The sequence below is a fragment of the Pithys albifrons genome, chromosome 3 (genome assembly GCF_047495875.1).
Source record: "Pithys albifrons albifrons isolate INPA30051 chromosome 3, PitAlb_v1, whole genome shotgun sequence".
Taxonomy (NCBI): domain Eukaryota; kingdom Metazoa; phylum Chordata; class Aves; order Passeriformes; family Thamnophilidae; genus Pithys; species Pithys albifrons.
In genome coordinates this window covers 61399244-61423492 of record NC_092460.1, presented here as the reverse complement: position 1 = coordinate 61423492, position 24249 = coordinate 61399244, and the positions used below count along the sequence as shown (strand labels likewise).

The 24249-nt window shown below is 37.0% G+C and overlaps 1 protein-coding gene across 1 annotated transcript in view; it reads left to right on the top strand.

Moving 5' to 3' along the window:
- Nucleotides 1-24249, top strand: part of OTOGL (otogelin like) — an 89692-nt gene that overhangs the window by 5641 nt on the left and 59802 nt on the right. The window contains exons 6-23 of the mRNA XM_071550085.1: nucleotides 348-446; nucleotides 1110-1264; nucleotides 3951-4072; nucleotides 5242-5447; nucleotides 8463-8590; nucleotides 9216-9322; nucleotides 11560-11666; nucleotides 12367-12492; nucleotides 13202-13310; nucleotides 13533-13579; nucleotides 14946-15091; nucleotides 16640-16763; nucleotides 17619-17796; nucleotides 18711-18835; nucleotides 20392-20601; nucleotides 21436-21601; nucleotides 22701-22775; nucleotides 23948-24000. Coding sequence (XP_071406186.1) covers nucleotides 348-446; nucleotides 1110-1264; nucleotides 3951-4072; nucleotides 5242-5447; nucleotides 8463-8590; nucleotides 9216-9322; nucleotides 11560-11666; nucleotides 12367-12492; nucleotides 13202-13310; nucleotides 13533-13579; nucleotides 14946-15091; nucleotides 16640-16763; nucleotides 17619-17796; nucleotides 18711-18835; nucleotides 20392-20601; nucleotides 21436-21601; nucleotides 22701-22775; nucleotides 23948-24000 — 2283 coding nt within the window. The remainder of the gene's footprint in view (nucleotides 1-347; nucleotides 447-1109; nucleotides 1265-3950; nucleotides 4073-5241; nucleotides 5448-8462; nucleotides 8591-9215; nucleotides 9323-11559; nucleotides 11667-12366; nucleotides 12493-13201; nucleotides 13311-13532; nucleotides 13580-14945; nucleotides 15092-16639; nucleotides 16764-17618; nucleotides 17797-18710; nucleotides 18836-20391; nucleotides 20602-21435; nucleotides 21602-22700; nucleotides 22776-23947; nucleotides 24001-24249) is intronic.

The following is a 24249-nucleotide window of genomic DNA, read 5'->3' as shown; positions in this document are numbered from 1 at the left end:
TTTAGTCAATTAGAATAATCTGTGTCTTGCATATTTTGAGATCAGCAGGACTGGGATTTGATTTTTTACATGGGAACTTGACCTTTTGTTTGCTGGGAGGAGGCTGACCTTTTGCTCCTTTGTTAGTTTACAAGTCTCAAACCAAAAGAGAGAGAACCTTGCTTCTCTTTTAACCAAGGAACACAAAGGATAAAATTAAGTAAATGTTAAATATTTGAGATTGTTGTTGGTTAATTTTCTCAGATAATATGGCTGCTTGTGATTCAACAACAGAGCTTTAATTGGGATCTCTTAGCCTCTTTGCAAAATACTATATCTACTAAAAGAACTGCTATGTTTGCTTACAGGTTCATGTCCTCAGGAATGCCTTAATGGAGCAGCCTGCACAGAGTCAGGTGATTGTGACTGTCAGTTATTTCAGGCTCAAGGAAGCAGGTGTCAAATTGGTAAGTTTTGGGCCAAAGAGTTTAGTTTCAGCTTGAAGGGAGATGCAGATTTTTTAAAATAATGCTGTTAGCAGCATATTTGTGATTCCCTTGCAGTAAGACTGTCATTTGACTAGTAGCTAGGAGTGTTAGGGATATATAGGGAGCAGGAATGCCTGCATTTTAGCACTTGGGCTGTAATAATACCTAGATACCATAACAGATAGATTACTGTCTAGTACATCCATAGCCAGCCAGCTTTTTTTACAATTAGCTGAACAACCAAAAGCCACTGCATTTTTTCTAACAGTGACTTACTGCAAATAACACTATAAATTGTTTCAATGAACTGGTGCCTGTAATCTGCTGTGTGTAGGGATCAACAAGAATTGTCTTCCAGGAGTGGCAGGATATCTAAATCTCTTGGTTCTATTTGTAATTAAAATGTCCCCACTCAAGCAAATAAAAAAAAAATGATGATAATTGCACATGGCTAAAACTGCAGACTAAAAATTAAAAAAATGCTGACTTTATTTAAAGTTGAAGAAATAACTTTATATTTTGTACTTGTATTTCCTTTATAAGCTCTTATTTCCTTTCTAAGCTCCTCCTTTCGTAGATGCCTGTGACACCTGTCAATTTTTTATGATGGTGCTTGTTGTAAACTCACTGTGTTCTGTCCAGTACCTAACACTGGTAAGGACCGAGACGGGATTTGCAAATCATGGGGACAGTATCATTTTGAAACATTTGATGGCATCTACTACTACTTCCCAGGAAATTGCTCCTATATATTTGCAAAAGATTGCAGTACTTTGGAACCCCAGTACACTGTTTGGGTAAGTACATGAATATACACTGGAAATAAGTATGTAAGTGAATATAACAGTAAATGAGTAAGTAAAATAAGTAGAGAGACAATAAATGTACCAAACTGGGCAATGCTTACTTAAATATAAAACTATGCTTCCAGAAATGTCTAAGCTTATTTGCAGTAACTCAAAGCACTGGTGAAATTATGCTCAGCTGAGTCAGTATATTAAAAATAGCATTTCTTACTCCTCCTACCCTTAATGGAATTTCTGATCCCTCCCTTCTTGGAGCAAAAATGGGTCTCAAAGCAAACCTTGGAAACTTTAGATATCAGATTGTAATAAAAATGGAGTTGCTGAATGAAGTGCAAACAGCTAGTGGTTGCCTAATAGCCAGGCACCCAAACATACTGGGCCCCAATTCACAGCCATCGACAAGCTGTGAGGATCTGCCTCCCTGGCCAATGGGATTTACTCTCCCACCCTGTCCCCTCTGGGGATTTGCATTCTAATTTTGGTTTACCTCTACGTCATGCAGAGACGATTATCAGCTCAAAAGCCTTCATCTTAACCTGTGTATGGAAGGCACTCTTTTTAGTAATTTCTTCAAATTGCTGAGTATCCATGGTTAATGACTTTGGGTCAAGGAGAGTTCAAGCCTATACCCTCTTTGAATAAGATGCCCGGTTTGTCAGGCAGTTGGTTACTGTGGGGAGAGAATACAAGTTCATTATATTACTTTATACACAATGGTTGGGATTTGTGCTGATTGGGTAGGGAAGAGGGGACAAGAGAGGTCCCAGTTCTGAGCCTTGGTGGGTGCGCCTTGGTGGGTACAGTGCTTGCAGGGATAAGGGCATATCTATGTGCTGATTTCTGCTCTGAGGAGTTTTTTAATTTATAAACAGATGATGTCTTCTTCCCTCAGACAACAGCACTTAGTGAAGATAAATCTACCATTAAAACTGCCATGTCTATTTACTCAATATATAGAGAGATGCTTGTTAAACCTGCCTTCCAAAATATAATTCTTTGGATTCTATATGCAGCGGTGAACTGTTAGGAGTTTTCAGAAATTGCTGTAGCGAAGTCCAAGATTGTATTAAAATCTAGAATCCATATTTCAGTGTACTCCAATTGCTCTGGAAAGAGAAGCTTCCATTCAATTGCTGGAACAAACGTCATGTTTTACTAAAATCTGAAAATGTTTACTCAGCAAAGTTATATGTAATGTGAGACTGCAGTCTCCACAGACTGGGCAATGGAGAGCCAAAAACTTGCCAAATCCTCACATTATGGTCCTTCTGGCTTTAATAATCTATCTCTTAAGAGAAGAAAAACCCCACAAACATTATTTTCGTTTTCCTTGATTATGTTTCTGTCTTGGGCTGGTTTTACAGAGAAGCCATCTGTCAGTACTAGTGACATTTATGTTGTCTTTAATTATGATTATCTTTATACATGTAAAAACTTAATGCTTTTCGTGGTTTGGTTTATTTCATTCTAAGAAAGAGTAACTGGCTTTTACTTCCAGGATTAAGTTTTTTACTCCAGGATTAAGTGTCAGTTAAGGAAGATTAATTCAAGTGTGTGTTAGCACTTTATGTGTTCACCCACAGATATTTTCTACAGAAGGTACTTTTACAGCCTCCATTACTACAGTGGTAAAATGTTCCCAATTACAAATTTATTTAGCTTCACAGTACTGTCAAGTAAACTGGTAATGCAACTCCCATCTTGCTCAGAGAATGGTGACACACAGAGTAATGTAAGTAATTTTTGAGCTATCTAAACGCTGTCTATGTTTAGTTTAGGTAATGATAGGCATCTAAGATTTGAAGCACATTCCTCTGTCTCTTCAGTGGTGTGTGAAATAAGCTCGCAGGCTTTTGAAGCACTATAGGGAATCCCACAGGTTTGTGTGGCTCAACCCAACAGAGATTAATGAAAGCTGCTGAAATTTTGCTCAAGCAAAATCACACAGTTTTCAAGTCCTGAGAGTACTGTATTCACTCTAGAGAAATTGATATATGACACAAACCAATCCCCTTGCTCACTATGCTAAGCATGTATAATGGGAAGAAGCACGCTTCAGAAAAGTTTACCCTTCCCTAATAGCGGGGCTGGAAAGCCAGTGCAAAATGGATTTTAACAGATCCATGTAAATTATATACCTGCAGTAATCCGTGGGAGCACTTCAGAATCTCAAAAAATCCTGAGTGGTTCAGGAAGGCATGGTCTAGTTCAGTTGGCACCAGTCTCAACTGTCAGGGAGAATGCTGGCATTATGCCAAGGTTCTGCATGAGTTTGTAGTCCAGTCATAGATCAGACCTCTAGAAACAGAGCAATAGGCATGTTTGCAAACAACAAACTCCTATTTTGGCAGCTATAAGCTAGCTCACTACAATGTCCCTGAAGTTTGTCAGTGTAAAATACCTGACTGTGTCATCTGGTAGTTAAGCCACTGTCACGTAATGCTCTGTGCTATTAAAAAGTTGTTGTTTATGTCAGTAGTTTTGGGTAATGTGAATGCCTAGTTTTGCACATCTTTGCAATTGTGACTTTTTAATATTCTAGATATTTATTTGTAAAGTTCTTTCAGTAACTGAAGCATAGAAATGTAAAATGCCATCTATGAATTTATGAAAAATGGTGTGAAATTATTGAAAACAAACATTTATTCTTATTGTGTGTGTATTTTTCCTGTCTAAGGTTCATAACAGTCCTCACTGTTATGGTTCTGTATATACTTGTCAGAGGTCCGTCAGCTTATTTTTCACAAACCAGGAAGAAATAATTATTTCAGGCCATGAAGTAAGAAAAAATGGAATCAGGTAAGTGTTCTAATAGTGGAGTTTAATATTTTTTTGCAAAAAGATGATGTGTAGTTTAAGAAATTGATGAATTTTACAGTATCCAGATAAAATAATTTGGTCTGTGTCTGTACTGATCCCTTGCTGTTCCATACTGGGGCTGATAGAGCTCTAGTGTGAGCAGATGTAACAGTATTGATGTAATACCTGACTAAAGATAGAACACACTCCCTGCATTAACCTTCTGTTCAGCTTCTCAGCTGTAACCTAACAATTATTCATCCCCACTTTTTACAGATAAAGTCTGTGTCAGGCAGCCCTAGCTAATTCTTAGTGCATCCTGATACCATTTTTATCAAGGCAGGCATTATTTATTCTTGGTAGCTATAGCTAATACAAGACATGATTCTTCTAGATGACTCTGAATTGGTTAAAACAAAGATTCTAAACCCCTTTGGGGTACAAACTCCACAAAACATCTCTGAGATTCACCAAACCCCCAAATTTTCCTTTTTTTTTTTTTTTTAAATAAGTAAAAAATTTGCTCAAGGCTATTATATTTCACTGGTTGATAAAGTACCGAAACTTTCAAAGACTTAAGGGGTTTTGCCATCCCCTTTGGCGTAATGCTCTGGCTCTTTGTGTCTAAGACTGATAGCTGCAGTGATACTGTTCAACCCAAAAGAAGCAACTTTGGAAGACTTAGGATTAGATCTGTGCTTATTATTGTCCAGTGGTCTTTGACCAAAGGAGGAAGAGATACAACTGTCAATAGTATTTTCCATACTGTAAGTTCCTCCATTTGCGAGTGTCTAACCCAGTGATGATGCAGTGCCCAGAAGGGCTGCTGGTAGTCATAGCATCATATAGCTCCTTGCCCAAGGCAGCATGCTCGTGAAGTCAAGAATTCCTCAGTGTGCCTGAACAGGGGGGCTTTGAAGGTGAAGATTCACTACTCTTTCAGGTGTATAATTGGTACAACTCATAGCTATATGCAACAGAAGAGCATTCATTTTTGATAGTTGATGCAGAGAAATAAACAGAAGAAAAGAGAAAAACATAATGAAGAATTAAATGTATACATCAGGGAAAAAGTGTTTAGAGAGATAGGTGGTGATGTTTTATGTGGGATTTTTCTAGCACGAGCCTCATCTCATCTGAGATCTTTGAAGTAGACTATGGTTTTCCAGATTAATGTTGCCTCAGACAATTGGAAATGCTTTTCTTGAAAGACTGGCTGACTATATTCTGGTGAAGACTACCTTTGGTTTTTCTCTTGCTTGGGATGGAAACTCTGGTATTTATATTAAGCTGACAGAAGATCATAAGGGAAAACCTTGTGGCCTTTGTGGAAATTTTAATGGCAATAAATATGATGACCTGACACTGCAAAATAGTAAGTAAATAACTTACCCTTACCTTGTGTAACCCTCACCTTTACAGCTTCTATGTTTACTTTGAATATAATGCTTTAAAATTAAATGCCTCCCTGACATCCGATCCCGTCAGATCTCGGAAGTTCAGCAGGGTCAGCCCCGGATTAGTACTTGGATGGGAGACCTCCTGGGAAATGTCGGGTGCTGTAGGTTCTAGTCCTGAGGACTTCACTGGCACTGTCCAAGCTCGCTTGGGTGTGGCAGATGAACCTCAGGACTTAAACGGTGGGGCCAGTTCTGCGCACGCTGAGCCTCACCTAAAATCCACTGCGCAGGCTGGAAGGGCACACCCACATGGGGCAGCCCTTCCCAAATCTTCGTTCGCGAAGTTTGGCCATACATACATACATATACATACAATGCTTTAAAAAAGTCATGTTTATTTCAGTAAAATAGTGTATCCGCACTACTTTACCTCTTTAAAGGTGCAAAGGAAAAAGGTTCTTGTCCAAAAACTTATTTATATGTCTGTTTAAGCCTCTTCTTGCTCAACAAAGCACTTGGGGTGTGTTTATCTAGACTGATGAAAGTGTCTTCAAATAATAAATAAATCAATACATGTTTGTGGTTTTCTCTAAAGATGAAGGGAAAAGCACCATATCAAGTCATTCTTTTATATCAGTATCATAAACAGTAGTTGAAATCTGTAAATTTCCAAACTGTAGCCAAAGAGGTCCTTTTATCTCCTTGTTGGTGTGGTGTACTGTGGTCCTCCAACTACCCTGTAGGGTGGGGAGCTGCCCAATGCTGTGTCCGAAGCAGAGATGGGTTGTTGAACTTGAATTCTGTAGTCTGTGTAGGGAATACTCCATGGGGATTTTTGTTCTACTTGCAACTAATGTGAGAAAAAAAGAAATGGAAAAAGAACAAGCTTGAGAATAAAAGGAGTATTTTTTCAGTCTCTTATAAAAACGGGATAGGACTATTTTACTGTTACCATTAGCGGCTGGAAGAATCTAGTTCCATGGCTCTGCATGTTCTTAAGTTACAAAAGTTGTCTCACTGTAACTTTCTTCCCCATTTTTTATGGTTGACAGTGGAGCTTTTTAACTTTCCTAGTGAACAAAGACTCAGTGTACCTATCTTTGCATAATCTTTAAAAATCTGCCCAGTATAAATTTCTCATACCTCTTCTGCAATGACAGCAATAAGTTTTGTGCATTAACTTCCGCACACCAGACTACGGTATGTTTAATAACTATTTTAAACTGGTGATTACTAATAGAGAAAAATAGTATTTGATGGAATTAATCAATTCACATGATCTCTAAAAAAAGAGTAATTTCAGTATCTTTAAATATGTTATATAGTGTAAAAGACCTCCAGTACTTCTCTTCATTTTCAGAGCTGCATTTCTTCACCATCATCATTTGTTCTAGCATTTTTCTGTATCAGAAATGATAGCATCATTGTAGTATACAACTGAACTATGAATCACTTTAACCTTGAACTAGTTGTACAACATGGTGTCTTGACTCTGCAAATACAAAGCATGAAGTGCTGAGATCTTCAAAAGAATATCTGACTAATTCAAATTACTTCCAAGCTGCAACATTTTTCTAAGAGTTTCTGAATCTTATCAATCATTTGATATGATGATTTATCTCTTCCAGCTAATCTACTTCCCCCAGTGGTATAAAGGAAGCACTTATATCTATCTTGAGTCTTACAGGGTCCAAGTGCTTTTTATTTCTAATACTCAAATAAACAAGTTGCTGAGAAGCATATAATTCTCCATTTCAAAGCACAGTTTAAAAACAAACTCATTTTCTGTTCCCTTATCTTCATCTTTAATGACATCTTCGTATTTCTTTAATATGCAAGATTGTATCTGTGTATAGAACTGTTTCAAGGACTATGTTTTTATTTTGTGGTATTTCTTGAAGACTTAGAAGATTTTTTCAAGCCATGTCAAAATGTAAATAAATTATTTGCAATGTTTTTGTAGAAGCAGGGCTGTGTCAACAGGTTTACCTCTGGATCAAACCCCAGCTTTTTATGTTTGGGAAGGGTTTTCTGCATAAAGAACTACTCTCACAGAGAGGGAGAAATATTTCAAGTTTCCCTGACTCTGAAGTAAAACAGACTGGTGGTTAGGACCTTATATTTGTTTATTTGTGGAGATTTAAGTGCACATATCTGATTACCATGCTTTGAGGCTTTCCACATTGCAGTGTGTCCAACTTTGTACTTCTTGTGCTAGAAGTTAGATTAAATTTTGTGTAGTACAGCTCTGTGAAAAAAAAGTCTATCTGATTTCATTTCAATATCTTGTCTCCTAACCATTCATAGATATAGATACCATAGAGTAGATACTAATTACTGTAAGGTTCTTCAAGGTGGAGGCACCATTATCTTTTTAACATAATTAAGAATGTAGAGAAAATGCAGTATTTAGTTCTTGCTGCAAATATATGGGAATTTTGGGTCTGCTTCTTTGCTGCCAACCTTCTTCTATGTTCGTGTATCTTAGCCAGTTGCCATGACTTCTAGTCATGCGTCTTGTTCATTAATTCTCCCATGCTCATGCTATGAGGAGAGCTGGGCATGTGGTGGTGTGTTTGTTGTAGGGCTTTTCTGCAACGGGGGAAAAGGAGGAAGACAATAGCACTAACTGACCTTTGTGAAAACCTTAAAGTGTTTCAAAGACATGTATGTTTTCTTAAGTATTCAGTGCATTACGCTTGTCATCATTTGTGTATTTGTTATAAAATTATTAGTGATTGCATTTACAAAAAGAGAAAACAACACCTTCTCATGTATTTTTAAAATGTTTTTATTTAAATGTAGTATAAAATGCAATCTGAAATAAAAAAAGAAAAATAATATTTTTATTCATCATTCGTACTCTGAAAACATCTGTAATTGAGTTTATGAACACATTGAGAAAGGATTAGAAATTTTACAAGCATCTTTTTCTGTTTGTTTTGACAACTTTTTTTCATTGTTGCTCTTCCAATGTTTTCATGCAGTAGGTGAATATACAGAAGACATTGCTGAATTTGCAAATAGCTGGGCTGTGCAATCCTCAGATGATGTAGCTTGTGTACCTACTGCCTCAGATTTTTCCAGTCCTTGCTCAGCTGATGCAGAATCCACTGAGGTAAATTAATCATATATTACATATATACATATATATATATATATATATATATATTCTTAACATTCACTGCCTACTAATGGTATAAGAATCTAGTAATATACACCATGTTGAAGAAAGTCTTAAATGCATTGACCCTTTGAGAAAGGAAAGACTCAGACCAGGCCTGTTGTTAAGGAGTTCTTCATATATTTAGCTTAAAAGCTCAAAGGCTCAGAGAGGATGTGCCAAGTGGCACCAGTCTGCTGGCAGAGCACTTTGTTACTGCATTAAACTTGGGTTCAGTTTCCAGTCCTGGCATCTTACAGCTCATTATTTTGGCAATTGTGAAATGTGGGAGAAATAGCACGGTCAGCTCCTGCACTGACACAAAATGCTTCTTTTTGCTGTTTCACACTCTCATCCCAGCTGGTTTAGGAGCAGCATGCCATCAAGACAGCCTAGGCAGAGAGGGCAAATTTTAGGAAGGATAATAAAAGAAATATAATAATAAATTGAGACTGCAAGATTCTCAAAATTTAATGGAAATATAAAGGACCCTACATTAGGGGAAGCAAAGCTAAAGAGAATTATGCCTGTTCAGAAAGTATTGACTAATTGTCATTTACTGATTCTTCTTAATGCACAGGACATATTCCTCAAGTGCCAAATATTCCTACAGTTTCCTTTTCTCAGCTGTCATGAAAGTATAGATCCGTATTCTTATATTTCAAGCTGTATGAATGATCTTTGCAGGTAAGTCTTGGGTTCTTGTGTATTTAATTTTGACATATGAAATGAGTGCTTATGCTTTTGTGTGAGACCTGAGTGGCACAATGCTGAGGGAAGTTGGGAAGAACCAAGTTCAAAATGAAAGAGATGGGGTTGCTCAGGGTGTGATTTAGTGTGGAAACAAAGAACACAGAACCAGCCTGCCAAGGAATATTTTGATTGCTAAGGGCTTACATATATTCAAGGAAATACAAGACAAATAAATGGAAGATAAATCCATGGAGAGTAACTAATGATATAAGATTAACTGCTAATCACAAAAAAGCTGAAACCTGTGTCTGGAGGTCCTGAAACAAAAACACATGAAGATGACACTAGGGAGAAAGAACAACAATACTGAAGGACCTGGACCATTTGTCTGATGCAGCTGGACTCTTTTTTTACAAGGAATCACTGTAGTTCAAACTAGTAGAATTTTTACAAAATGGTTCTATAAACATAAATTCATAGTTGTCAATAAAAATTCAACTCCCACTTGCTTTAGTGAAGTCACACTCCCTCAACTGCTGGCATTGTATGCAACTTGCCATTTTCCCCCTATCTCTCCAGGTTCCCGATTCAGTCTTCCATTCAAATTAAACTTGTACTTTAGTAATTGAATAGATAACTGGGCAGTGTACCATTTCCTTATCAGTTAGGTTTTCAAATTAAGAAGTAATTGTCATAAATAGCGGGATTTTTACCAGATACTATTGTGGCTTTCCCAGAGTATTATCAATTTTGTCAAAAACATACAGAAAGGATCACAAGACTAAACATAATGATCATTCAGTATAATCCGTTACAACTTGTCAGTTCATTTTTGATGGCTTTTTAGTTTTCTATTTTACCATAAAATCAAGATGGAAGACTTTGTAGGCAAATATCCAAAGTGTCCCTCCTAATGTTTATGACCTGTACATTGACTTCACTTGAAGAAGAGATGAGTTGCCTTTATATGCTCACTTTGTAACTCAGGAGTTTACTGTGACTTTTGAAGAATAATGAAAAGCAAATTTTTGAATAGGATATTGAATCAGTGCTGTGATGTTAATGGGGATTGGAGTTTTTGTCAACATGCTGCTGTGTGTTGATGTCAGTTGTGTGGATGTTAAAAACCTCGAAGTTTCTGTATCTCAGAACCTGATTAATTTAGGCTTATTTTGTTTGTAAAAGAGATCTCTCGTCTTGTGGATTAGTCAGTTTATGAAGATTTTTTGTGGGGCCATAGTATATGCCAAGTATTCTTTTTAGTAAGACCCATTTAATTGGATTAGATAAAGAGAGCTGGAGAGGCCAATTACTGTAACAAAGAGTATAGTGGTGCTTGATTTGATAACAGATGTGTTGAAAGCAGGATACAAGCACAATATAACATACTCTTAAGACCATTAATTTTGGAAGCATGATCTTGTGTGCTGAAAGACAAAATCAGTTGATCTGTCAGTCATGCTTGTAACAGAAATACCATGTTATGACTAGTTTATTTTGGCATCAAATCCTCCACAGTAAGTGATGTGAGTTGTTGGACTTTCACATTAATGAAGTTTGGTGGTATTTCACTGTATTTGACTTACATCTGAATAAATTCTGAACTTACCTAAACATTAATGAATGTCTCTTTACCTGATCCTGGCAGAAGTGCACTCTAAGCTTCTTCTGTATAGGGTAAGGCAGAGATACTGTCTTGCCCAAGGTTATGCTGTAAATCCTAGAGCCCATCCACAATATTCAGTGGATAATGCTTCTGGCTCTGAGCACTTCAGCACAAGGTCAGGAGTTCACCAACAGGGTTCTTCTCACCTAAGTTAAAGGTCTTACCATCAGTTAGAAGCTTGAAGTTCTTGGATCAGGAATGTCTTTTGTCAGTGTAGGTCAGAGTTTCTACATCATGCAGGAGGGAGAGAGCCTGACACAGGGGTTTTGAGACTGTTCAGTTGTCCATTGTCTTCAAGAAGAAGCCCTGTTTCTGTTTCTCTTTCACCATAAACAGAGTTGTTTTTTTATAATAGATTACTGTTTTTCTTCATTGAAAAAGCTTTTTGTGAGATCAAATGATAAAAATACAACAGTGTATAGCTCACTCCTTTTTATATTTTCACTGTGTGCCATTATGACTGAGTGATGTCAGCTATGTGTGAAATATCCTGTACAGTGTCCAATGGCAGAAATTTGTAGATGGTTTTGAGTTCCTTGATTACTCTCTTATTTTATCATTTCAGAGTGGATGATGATGAAACATACTGCAGGGCAGTGACAGAGTACGCCAGAGCGTGCTCGCACGCTGGGTCCCCGGTGCGGGACTGGAGGGATGACTTTCCTGCCTGTAGTAAGTGTACTATGTGACTTTTGGGGTACCCCATGTATTCATTTCAAATAATTCCATCTTGACAACATTTGTTACTGTAGGACTAAGACCTGATACTGAAGCTGATCGACCAGTTTCACTGTTGCTGGCAAACAATGAAGTCAATGACTTGTTTGCTAGAGGAATATTTTTAATTCCATTGTGATAGGATTTAGATACATAAAAAAATCATGTTTTTACAGATTGCTGGAAACATCTTGTGTGCTGATCATATTCTAGGACAAAGGAAAACATCTGTGGAGATCTGTTGTTGCCCCTTTTCCCAGAAGACCTTTCAGCCTCTACTGGCCCTGTAACAGAATTAACGTAGTTAATCCAGCTCCTTCTAGTTATCACCACCACCACTAACTGCAGCTACGTCATGCAGCTCATGCACAGGGCTTTGAACTAGCTGAGATATGAGCACATATTCCTCTGTCACAGAAACTATAACTTATTTTGGAGGGATGACATAAGAATTTGGTAAAGAAAGACTTAAATACTGATGAGATTTTCACCATAGGTCATCAGTTAAAACCCCGTCAAAACATCCATTGTACTTTATCTGATTAACTACTGATACTAGAAGTGCTGCACCTGTTTCTTTGACAGAGAGAGGTTTTCAAGCATGGAAAGAAAAAAATTGCACTAATATTCAATATACCATGGGTTTTTTTTCTAGCTGAGAAGTGTGAAGACAGCTTTGTTCACCGTGACTGTATCAGTTGTTGTCCACCAACCTGCACATTTGAAAAAGATTGTCTTGGCAGCAACCTGCACTGTTTAGATGGCTGTTACTGTCCAGATGGTAAATATTGTCAATGCCTTATGAAAAAATATGTGTAAAACCAGTATCTGACACCAAAACAAAGTCTAAAAATGCGGTTCTTAAAACTGAAGCCTAAAACTATGAATATTGTAATTTCTGCCCTATATGTTATTATTGTCACCATGATTCTTTCTTTTATTGCATGCTAAACATTTTTCTAGAATACAAAGATGTCTCAACATGTAATATCAGTTTAAGTCTAGAGCCATTACTAATGCTTCCAATAACAAGGTATTGCATCGATTTAGTCCACTTTACTTGAATTATTCCAAAGTATATGGAATTTTGCTTAAACAGAATTTTTTGTGCTCTGTACAAGAAACCAAACTTTCTGAGACTTGTACTGAACAAAAATTAGAGTATGAACAGTCCTATTCTGGAAAGACTAAAGATAATGAGATTTCAGAATATTTTCATTTTTGAGTCTGTACACTTTTACATGCTTAAGGAAGACATTTTTCTTAAAGCAACAATTCAGAGTGACAACTGCCTTTTAGAGAACTTCACTCTGAGCTCATCACTCTGAGCTCTCTGCACTTGCTGGGCAACTGTTTTTGCAGGCCCTTGTTTAAGACTGGTGAGATCACTTTCTGGCAGATTTGAGTGTTTGAGTCAGATAGGGGAAGAACAGTGATCTGGAGTTTGTTAGTTTGCTGTTTATCTCATTTGTTAACTTCTCTCTCAATAGGTCTTGTTATGGAAAATGGAACTTGTATCTCTTTGTCTAATTGTCCTTGTACTTATCATGGAACTGCTTTCCCTGTAGGCTCAAAAATTGAACAGGAATGTAGCAACTGGTATGTGAAAGCCTTTGTGTTTCATCTCTGTGACTGCTGTTCATAGTTAGTTTAACATCATAGTCACACATATCTATGTTTTACAGTCTGAGCCCTGTGTATCACTAAAATATTCAGGCTATTCTATAGAAAGTGTGAATTCAAGGCTTATTAACTCAAAACTATTAATTCTGCTAAAGATCATAACACTGAATTCCTGTGTTTTGTGATTTTTCTTTTTAGTATTTGTGTTGGTGGCATTTGGAACTGCACTGATCATGATTGCCCAGGTATTTGTACTTTATTATTCTTTTCTTTCCTCATAACAAAATGGATAAACTTTTCAGAAGACAACAGAACCAAACATGATCCGAGGGTTTGGGCTGCTAGTAAAGAAGAAAGATTAAGCAGAGGAACATTGAGAATAGCAGAGGGCCAACTGGAGTGAAGCCTAACCATACAGATCCTACCTTCCCTACCTCTTGTTTTCTATCTCCTGTATATGTTCAGTGTTCTTTGTCACAGCTGGTATATATTTCTACTGCCTGTGCAGTACCTAGGCCAGCTATAAGGATCTCCTCGCTTCTAGGTGCAACTTTAATGCAAGTAATGAGAAAACCATCATTCTAATGCTTGGTGTGCTGCACTTTTTCTCTTGTAACTGCAGTTTATATTTGGATTATGATCCTTATCTTTAAAGAAAGCATGTCTCTGTAGTGAGTTAAACAAGAGCAACACGCAACAGTCAGGTAGTGAAATGCCCTTGACAGTTCTGTGTCTTAGACAAGATTAGACTATGGAACGTGTAAAACAGAATCTTTTTACAAATCAAGGAGCCCTCTCTGAATAAGGTTAAAAGGCTTAACAGTTGCTAAGCAAGGCTTGACAGTGTGGATCTGCAGTGTAACACAGTTAACATTGAGAACTACTTCATATGTCTCATGAGTGTTGTGTGTGCATGACTGCAGGTTAATTATGACTAGTCTAGTCTGGTCCTAGGGACTGCATTGCTGTTAGTAGCGGGAGCAGGTTAAAGGTACTCCCACAGAGCACCTCCTGCAGCAGCTGCAAGCAAAATGAATCTAGTTCATGTGTTCTGATGCTGCCCCATGGTGTGAATCAAAGTGCAGTAAGAGGTTGAGCTGGAGACTTGCTTCAGCAGTACATCCTTATTTGAACTGGAAAAAAAAGGATTTCCAGATTTCCCCTGATGACAGACACCTGCAGCCTCCTCATACCTGTGGTAGCAAGCAGTGTCATAGCACCTAGAAGGATGGAGAAAGAAGCTTGTCCTCTTTCACACTCAGTCCTGGAAAAAGATGCTGAGAAAAAGATTCTAGGATATTTCTGAATTGTACTAAAGAGAAAAGTCTTTTGTATTTTAGAGAAATTGTAACTCAAAGGCATCTCGCCTAATTAGAACCAAAAGATGCTGCATATCGGTGTGTGTAATATGAGATGGTATCTGATAGAAATAAGTGTCTGTAGCATAATTTGTTTCTAAATGCCATTATAGCTTGATAGATTAGTGTTAGCCTGGATTACGTTCTTAGAAATAAGGAGAAAGTTTCTTTTTAAATCTCTCTTACATAATTTACATAATAATAATATATTCCCATGCAAGTGAACATTCTTGTTTATCCTTTCTCTTTCAAGCTGAGTGCTCCATCACAGGTAGCTCTCATTTCACAACATTTGATGGGCGTCATTTTACCTTTCTTGGGATTTGCCAGTACATTTTGGTAAAAGGCAGTGGGAAAAACAAATTCGCAGTCACTTTACAGAAAGCACCTTGTGGGCAGGTAAGCCACGTTTTTCTTGAAATGTTGAAACAAATGGGTCCATCCATATTTCAGGTAATCTTGTATAAGTTCTACTGTAAACTGGGTTATATTTAATAGCAAATATAGACTGAAGCCATCTTATACCATTTTTTTTGTATGTAATTATATTGCCATATGTTGTATTGCCCTTTGTAAAATTGATTGCATCTTTAGAGGGATAAAGTCTAAAGAATTATTAATTTACGTATGTTAAAGAAGTATAAACATCTTTAGTAGTGGTACTGGCAGATGTCAGGCTTTGGAAAAGCTGCTGCTGGCAGCACTGAGCAGGTTTACTACACTGCTAGTTAGACAAGAGGTTTTTTTGTAGCTTTAGATTTTTATTTGATATAACATATTTAATTTGTTGGAACAATGGCTTTCAGAAAACTGTCGATGAGACAAGCCACTACACATATCTGTTTGAAAGTATTTTGTCAGGTATCCAACAGTAGGCTTTAGGAATAAAGGTACTTATAAAAAGTACTTATCTGTGAGAGTGGATTTAATGATGCTGTTAGTCATCTAGACTCTCAGGAGAAGGGGCTCTGAGATGTGACTCACAGCTGCCCATGTGCTGAGGACAGGATATCTGAACTCATCAGCAGGGAGTGATGCACAAAAGCTCCCTTACTGTGGGATTGCCTCTTGTTTACCTTCAAATACTAGAGTATGAGCTGGTGCCTCTGCCTTTTTTATAAGCATCTCCTTCTCCTGCATAAGTGTTGAGACTACTGTTTCTGCATTTCAGGTGTCCTCAAGCATGAAGGTTAGTTAGGCACCCAGTGAGAGACAAGGATACCGCTGGAAATAACCTGTTGCACAACTTTAGGCACCTTTGTGGATGAAAACAGAGGGGCCCCTGAGGAGCAAAAGACACAGTTTAAGCTGATTATGTGTCAGTTTTTGTCCTGTATTTATGTTCATAAATTCTGCCTGGGTTGCACACTAAAATTATGTGTGTGAGATTATAAGTCACCATTTTTGATAATCAGATATTTATAAATTTTTGTAACATAATTCTAGAGAATTTATATCCCCTTGTCTGCAATCAGAGATCATCACTATATTTCAAGATGAGAAGCATCTACATTGTGCTAGAGCTCCTTTTTCATGCATTGCTGCATTTGTGGTCCAGTTGCACCAGCTTGCTGGAGACGTGGTCAGACTCTTGCTCCAACACTAGTTAACCCGTCAGTGAGCTGTACCCCAGGTGGCCATGCGAGTGTGGCATTCTGAATGCAATGGCAGTACTTGGGGACCTCCACTTACCGCTGGACTGCCATAATAGCTAAAATGTGTTCTTTCATATGGATATTATGCATTGGCAATGGTTCATTATGTTCTACATACAATTTAGGGTGCTTTGTTTAATGCTTTGAGTGATAGTTTACAACTGATTTACCTGATGACAGTTCTGATACTTCCTATCTATACAGATGTTTTTTCCCATTTGTTTCATTTTGTTTTCCACGGTAATATTAAGGTAATTGCACATTTCTCATGGTGAAACTTGTTTCTACTTAGAACTTTGACCATGCCTGCATTGAGTCTGTAACACTAGTTCTTGAAGATGATGTGAGGAAACAAGTAACTCTCACAAGATATGGTCAAGTCCAAACTGTCTCTAATCAAGTTTTTAACCTCGATGGTAAGAAGTGCATAGAGAACAATTTTACCAGGGTTCACATTCTGTCTCTCATTTGCTCCAAAACTTTTTAATAATATCTGCCTATGAAAAGGGAATTTCTTCAAACCTAAGTTACATACAATCAGTTCTTAGAATTTTAGTAATAATTACAGGAATGTAGTTTTAAAGTGTGTGAAACAGTCCATTATACATTTGTTCTTTGCATTTCTTATCTTGCAGAGTATCTAGAATTTCCTCTCATTTTGTTTGGTTTAGGGGAAAGGAGGTAAGAAAAAAAAAGAAGGTGAAGAGAGTTTGGAAATCACCTTGATACTGATGTTAAGGTCTAGCTTGTTTAAAGCTTTTTACAGTAAATAATATGGAATAAAATCTATGTGCTGTATGGAATTACATTAATTTTAGTGCTGACTTATGTTGTGTTTTCAGATAGGTTACTTCACCTTTTAGGTAGGCAAAGAGAACCTTCTATCTAAAGATTCTGATACTCTTTACAGATACCTGTTAATTAATCTTTTAATATCCCTGGATACTAAGAAACAAGCCAGAGGCTTGCAGTTGCAGTGCTTTCTTAAAAAAAAAAAAGAACTGCAGGCATGGTTTCTAGATAAGTCACAGGTACAGAGAGGTGAGAGATTTTTTGCTGTTGACAGTAGTTGCAATTTGTGATTTGTGTAGTTAATGGAAATAAGCTCAGATAGAGAATGGGTGAGAATACTTGGCTGATGGTGAGGTTGTGCATAGTTTCTCATTTTATTTCTGAGTTTTCAAAATCTTTTCTGTTTGATGATTACACCAGTATAACCTGGAAGTTGGATTTCAGTGACTTTGTTTTTCTTTTTCTTTTGCTATGTTCAGGGGCTATTGAAATTCAGAATATATCTTCTTTCTTTGTTCAACTGAAAACCAGTTTTGGTTTGAAGATACTCTTTGCTAAAGATGGAGAGAGAATCTATGTTCAAGTTGATGTCAGATGGAAAAGAAGAACATTAGGACTCTGTGGAACGTACAATGGGAATTTACGTGATGATTTTCTGTAAGCTGCATGTTGCATATTTAGATTGTGTTTAGTAACAAGTGAAAAGTTTTGTTGAACGTAATCATCCAATCTTTTCATTAACATACTCAAACATTGTAAAATTAACCCATAAAAATCTCTTAATTAAAATAGTAGTCAATTTTTAAAATACAAATGTAATAAATTTAGGCATTCTAAGATGTTTTGCTAAGTAATTGTAGGAAGCTACCATATTATTTATAGGAATTTTGGGATGGTGATATTGCTTGAATGCACTTTTTCCTCCCTTGATGCACTCTTATCTTCAGAGCAAATATACGAGCACTGACCAAAAGAGTAGGTGATATTATTTGTATCATCTTCACATAATTAACCCTTACTACTGCTTGATTTCCCCCCCCCCCCCCATCAAGTTTTACTGTAAAAAACATGTCCTGAACCCCAGGAAGATTTTAATTAGAAGGGCACATTTTCCTTACTTTTTTAAACTTATTTCCTCTAAAGTTCCTCCAGCTATAATGTTACAAAACTTGTCTAGGAATAATAAATACTTCTGAAATACTTGGTGCGAGCCAGCATCAAAATGTAAACAGCCCACTCTAGAACACCGAAACTGGTTAACAGGTCGCTCCATTTATGTACTTGAATAAAGGCCAAATCTCTCATTAATGTCTCCTCCAAATGATTTCAGAGTACTTGAATAAAGTGTAAGGCAGATTTTGAGTGTACAGATGTTTTCACATGACTAAAATATTGAGGGAAAAGTTCCACATAGCCGCTCTTCTTTTATACCACACAGAGAGAAATTCTTTTGGCATGCTGGTTGTTCGATGTTACTATGCATCTAAACCTTTTTTAATGTACTTGCATCCTCACCCATGTACTCCCTAAGGTCATCAGGATGCTTTCAGTGTTGATCTTTTTCTTTTCAGATCTCCAGCAGGGATGATTGAAGGTACCCCACAACTTCATGCCAATGCATGGAAAGTTTCCTCAGCTTGCTCCATGCCTATCAATATTCCTGTGGTTGATCCCTGCAATGTTAATCAGCAAAATGGTATGTTTTCACATGGGAGTCTGGAATTAGCTGTAACTTATTATTATGGGACAATTTTAGTTTTCTCTGTGAAGAAGTTGCACATACATGTATTTCAACTTCAGGTTTAGGTGTTCACTCTCTCAATTTTTTCCTTTTTTCCCTCAAGACCATTCTTTCCATACATTTAGTATGTAAAATGAAGCAGGAACTTGATAAATGCAAGCTAGCTGATCATTTAGTGCTAGGAATACTAAGTTCTGCTCTCTAACACACATGGAGAATACTAGGTAGAACACTGTCTGTGATACTGTAAATTATGTGGGTTGAGAGGAAAGATGTTTGTAGATTGACAAAGAAAATACAGAAGACAGTGTTAGATGAAAATTCCTGTCTTTAGCTTTTCCATGCTTATTGTATTGCAGGTTTCCTTATCCTCCATCTACTTTCTCTAAGAAAAAGTGATGCAAACAATCTGAAAGCCTTGGATTTGTTCAAATTTCTGAATAAAGATTTAGTTTTTTCTGGTTGACATGCCTATGGTTTGCGTTGAACTTTCACTGTCTCCTTTTCGCATTGCTGTCCTTTTCAATTAATGGAGACAATGGGTAGGCTGTGATGGCCAATTCTGAGAGAATGTAGTCTAATGTTTTTAATGTTTCAGACATAAGACCTAAGGATGTGTGATTTATCCATATTTAGAGCCTGTAGGAGCAAGCCTAGAATAACCCTAAACCTCTAACAATGTAGGGCATTCTAAGACTTTTTATGCCTTCCCCATTGTCTGTCTTCTAAAGCAGTATGTCTCAGCCAAGCTAGCTCTCTCCAAGATCCTTCATGCCTCACCTTCAGTTCTGTGGTGCCTAAGTGAAGACAGAGTTTTACATAAAAGTAAGCTGCTTGAAGCAGGAAGGTGGACTACCTGACTTTCTGAGGGTCCTTTCCAGCCTGAGTTTTCCTATGATTCTGTAATAATCACTGGAAAAAGCAGTGGAGAGTATGGTGATCCACCTCATGCTGCAAGCACAAGCACCTTTTCCAGATTTGTGGTGATCTTGATCTGATGTTTCTTATTGTATGGTGTTCCTCTGATGTTCCACCACTTGTGATAGTAGTCCACTTCAGTGGTCATAGGAAGGATTACTGGTGCTAGAAGATATATGGCAAACTTGGGATTTGCATGCCCTTGAGGTCTAGTTTATAATACTTTCTGAGTCCACATGCCAGAAAGTATATGGCCATTGTTGATTTCAAAGCTAAATGAAATGAAAAAAAGCATATTCCAAGCTTTGAAGGACTCTTCTAACTACTCTTTTGAAATAATATTATTTTGGCATTTAAATTTCCTGTACTACTAGAGAAAGGCATAACTGTTTTAGTATAGTTATTTTTATCTTAAGTGGAGTTTATTGTTGAGGGAGTTGCTTATATTATCAATTTTAAACATTACAGAAAGACATTATATGCAGGTCTTTATTGCACAGCTGGCTATGTTTGGTTTTAATATTCTGTGCTATTCATTTGACTAACTGTTAAATTAAAATGGATCTGGATAAAACAATGTCACCTTCTCTTAGCTGGGTATGCATCTCACTGTGATATCATCAATCAAGAAGTTTTTGCTCCCTGCCATGCCTACGTCAGTCCAGGGCTGTACTACCAGCTGTGCCGCTTTGACGCGTGCAAATGTGGGAGCAGCTGTTTGTGCAATGCTTTGGCACACTATGCTTACGTCTGTGGCAAGCACGGGGTCATTGTTGACTTCAGATCTCAAATCTCTCACTGTGGTGAGTAGCATTGCCATAATGGAATATCTTTTAGAAATAAGTGAAATTCTACAAATCTCATTTGCTGTACAAAATGTGGGGTTTGAAAGTTTTTTCCTGTAAACTAGGATTGTGCCATGGTGTAATGATGTACTCACGGGAGAATGATAATAGCCTTTACAGGAAGAATCTGAGCTGGGGCCCCTGAGTGTTTGCCCTTTCTGTTGATTACATAGAAAATTGAAATTTCTTCTTTGAACCTCTAAGTCATACAGAGGGCCCTATTAGGCTGAAGTATTCAGGGAGTGGCAGGACTGGGGCTGTTCCTTAAGGGAATGCAAGCTGGGCCAGGAGGAGCTACCCAGGCTGGGCAGGGCAGGGTGGGCAGTTACTGCCAAGTAGGATACGGTAATGATTTAAAACAAGGTACTTCACAGAATCATAGAATATTCTGATTTGGAAGGAAGCCACAAGCATTATCAAAATCTGACTCCTGTGTTTCAGTTTCTAAGCCAAATAGTAATGCCTCAACCTTTTAACTCAACCATTTTTCCTCTCTTGGAAGCCTGAGTTACTAGATAGATGCCCAATTTAACATATATAAAGAATAGACACTTACTGATTACGAAATAGACAGTTCAGCCAAAGAATGTTTAGCACAAACCCACCTGAATCTAAACATCTTTAACTTAAGAAATCAATAAAATAACACTCTTTTTTCTTGCTTTTCAACTAAATCCAGTGCAGCAAGAGACCATTTTGCTTTGCTTTTTTTGCACTCCTGTGATATACTGCTTTGTTTTCACATTTTAAGACTTTGCTGTTTTCCCTTCTCTCTCCTTCTCTCTCCGCCAGCTGTGATGTGTCACAGTGGGATGCTTTATCATCAGTGCTCTTCTTTTTGTAAACATTCCTGTGCTTCACTTTCTATGGCAAATGTCTGTGGTGATGACTGTGCAGAAGGATGTAATTGTCCTGATGGGAAATATTTTGAAGAGTCGGTCAACATTTGTGTATCAATGTAAGTCATAAAAAAATAGAATATATGTATAGGCATATTTACCTCTTTCCAGTAAGATTTAAAGTAGCTTTTCTGCTCTTTCCCTCAAGGCGTAGACAGCCTAAAGAAATAGCAAAAAATATGTGAAGATTTTATACTCTTCTTTGCTACTCAGTAGTGGGGTCTCATCTGCTATTGTGTTTACATACAGCAAGTGCACTTCAGAGCAGATATATCAAACTGCTTTAGAGAAGGGTGATGAAACTTTTTTGCTTCATTGGAAAGCATTTTCACATGAAAACCTTGTTTTTAACACTTCAGGAAAAAATGAGCAGGAATCTACATAACAGCAATCCATAAAGTAAGGGAGAGTATGGAAAGAGTGGCTCTGAGTGTCTTTTTTTCTGTCTCACAATGCAAACTCCTTCAGTTAAATGGAAAGGAATGGTCAATGAAAAGAAATAGTTTTTGTACATTGTGTACTATAATTTTTCAGCTTACCATCATGGGTAGTTACTGAGTTCAGATACTGAATTGAAAACTGGAATGAGTATTTACATCAATTTCAAGACTGTACAGAGTTATTTCTGTTCTTTGCAGCATATGTTTTGGAAAGATCAGTAAAATTCATACTGTATGGATAAAAACCTTTTCAAACTATTAAAAAGTGAGAGATAACTTGTTCATCACATATTTTTGCATCTTGTCTTGGTAATTCTGTTGTTACTTCTAACCTATCTAACTCTTATCACAAAGAGAGTTAATGGATTTTGCTGTGATAATTGCTCTGTCCCATACAATACTTTGAATGGCAATTACATGTTGCTATTCTACTCCCCTAACTGGGAAGAAAAACTCCCAGAATACGTAGAAACTGTAAATAAATTATATGAAGATTGAGGAAAATCCTGGCTTTATTGAAAATGATAGGAGTTTTGCCACTGACTTTAATGTGGTTTAAGTGTCATCCTTAAGTTTTTGTCTTTCAAAGAATAATGTACATATAAGCATTGAGTTAATGAATTAGGTCTGCTTATCATAATACCTTGATAAATGGATGGCCCTTCAATCCCACTTCATCTTGCTTTTGTATCTAAATGCATGAATATTCTTTAAACAGATCTGCCTGTCATTGTCATTACAAGGGTAAAGCCCTCCAGCCTGGAGAAATCCTCCCTACGCCAACAGGCTCCTGGTAAGTTTGAGTGCCAAGAGTTTTAACTTTTGTGTGTTACAGTCTGGATGCTACTTTAAAGGGCTTGAGAATTTTTTTCATGTAGAATGAAGGTTTATTGCATTGAGATTTTATTTTTGTTACACACTTAGTAAAAGGGAGCCTAATATAAATAGGATTACGTATCTAATTACTTTAACAAGATACCTGGAAAGTTCTGTAAGCCAGGGACTAAAGAGCATCTCAAAATACCCACAGAAAGTTTGCAGTGCTGTTCTTAGACTTGAGGGGCATTATGATAACTATATAAGGCTGTTTTTGGAATAATAAACAACGTGATTCTGTTTTGGAAAGTCTTTCAAATGAAGGCTTGCAGGGAGGCTTTCAAATGAAGGCTTGTTTCATTTTGTATTATTAATTCATGGTGGAATCCTGACTTCAGTGAAACCAGTAGTGAAACCTCCTGGGTTTCCTGGTCAAACTTGTTCATTTTATAAGAGATGCTCCCAATCTGCTGATTTAAAATAATGTCTGTGACTTTTGTGTCAAGGTTGATTCTTGCTGATGTGTTACATATTATAGTTTTTATAACTGAAGCTCACTAATCATGTAGTTCAAAAGGTGAGAGTAGGGGCTACATTTTTCTACCATTGCAATATGTCTGCAATGCTTTGGTTTTTCTTTCACAATTTATTTTTTTAAGGAAAAGTCAAAAAAAGGAGGACTAGGTTTATTGTTGAACATGTTTTTCTGCAATTCCTTTTTTTTATAGTTTAAAAATCAAGCTCTGTATCCCAGCATTTGTGGAACAGGAAATTTACATATTGTGTCCTTCCATATTGACCAGGGTGGATAATGTTTTGTGCTATACTGCCTGCATCCTGGATAACCTGCTCCTCTATACTGCCGGGGTTAACCTAGCTTGCTTTTTTTTAAATTTCAATAGAAGTTATGCAGTTACACAGTACACAAACACCATTATGACTTTAGGCTCTCATTACAGATCAGCATTTTAAAAATGCCAGCCAAATATTGGGCCGAACTCCTCCTTCTCATGCTCTTGGATTTCAATCCTCTTTCGCCTCTTGATTTCTGTTGTTTGAATTGGGTTGAGTTGTATTATCTGTTTTTTTAACATGGTGTCTACAAAACATTTTTCCTTGAATAAACATGGGTTTCCTCTTCCTTTCCAGTGAGTGTTTGAATGGAACAGTGAAATGTATTGAAGCCACTACAGAAAATACAGGTATTTTACAGCCTTGTCCCATATTAAAGTTGCATGGAGAAAGATTTTGACATTGAATGGTCATGTGGTTTTCTCCTCATATGTATTTTCATTATAAGATACTTAACATCACAATATTTTTAAAATAGGCAGTTACGAGCACAGTTGTCTTGGATTTTTAATTTTTTTTTCTTCTTCTGTAGCACAAATTGTACCATTAAGTCACTTGGGAAATTAAAAAAAAAATTGCATGTGACTTCTAGGTCAATA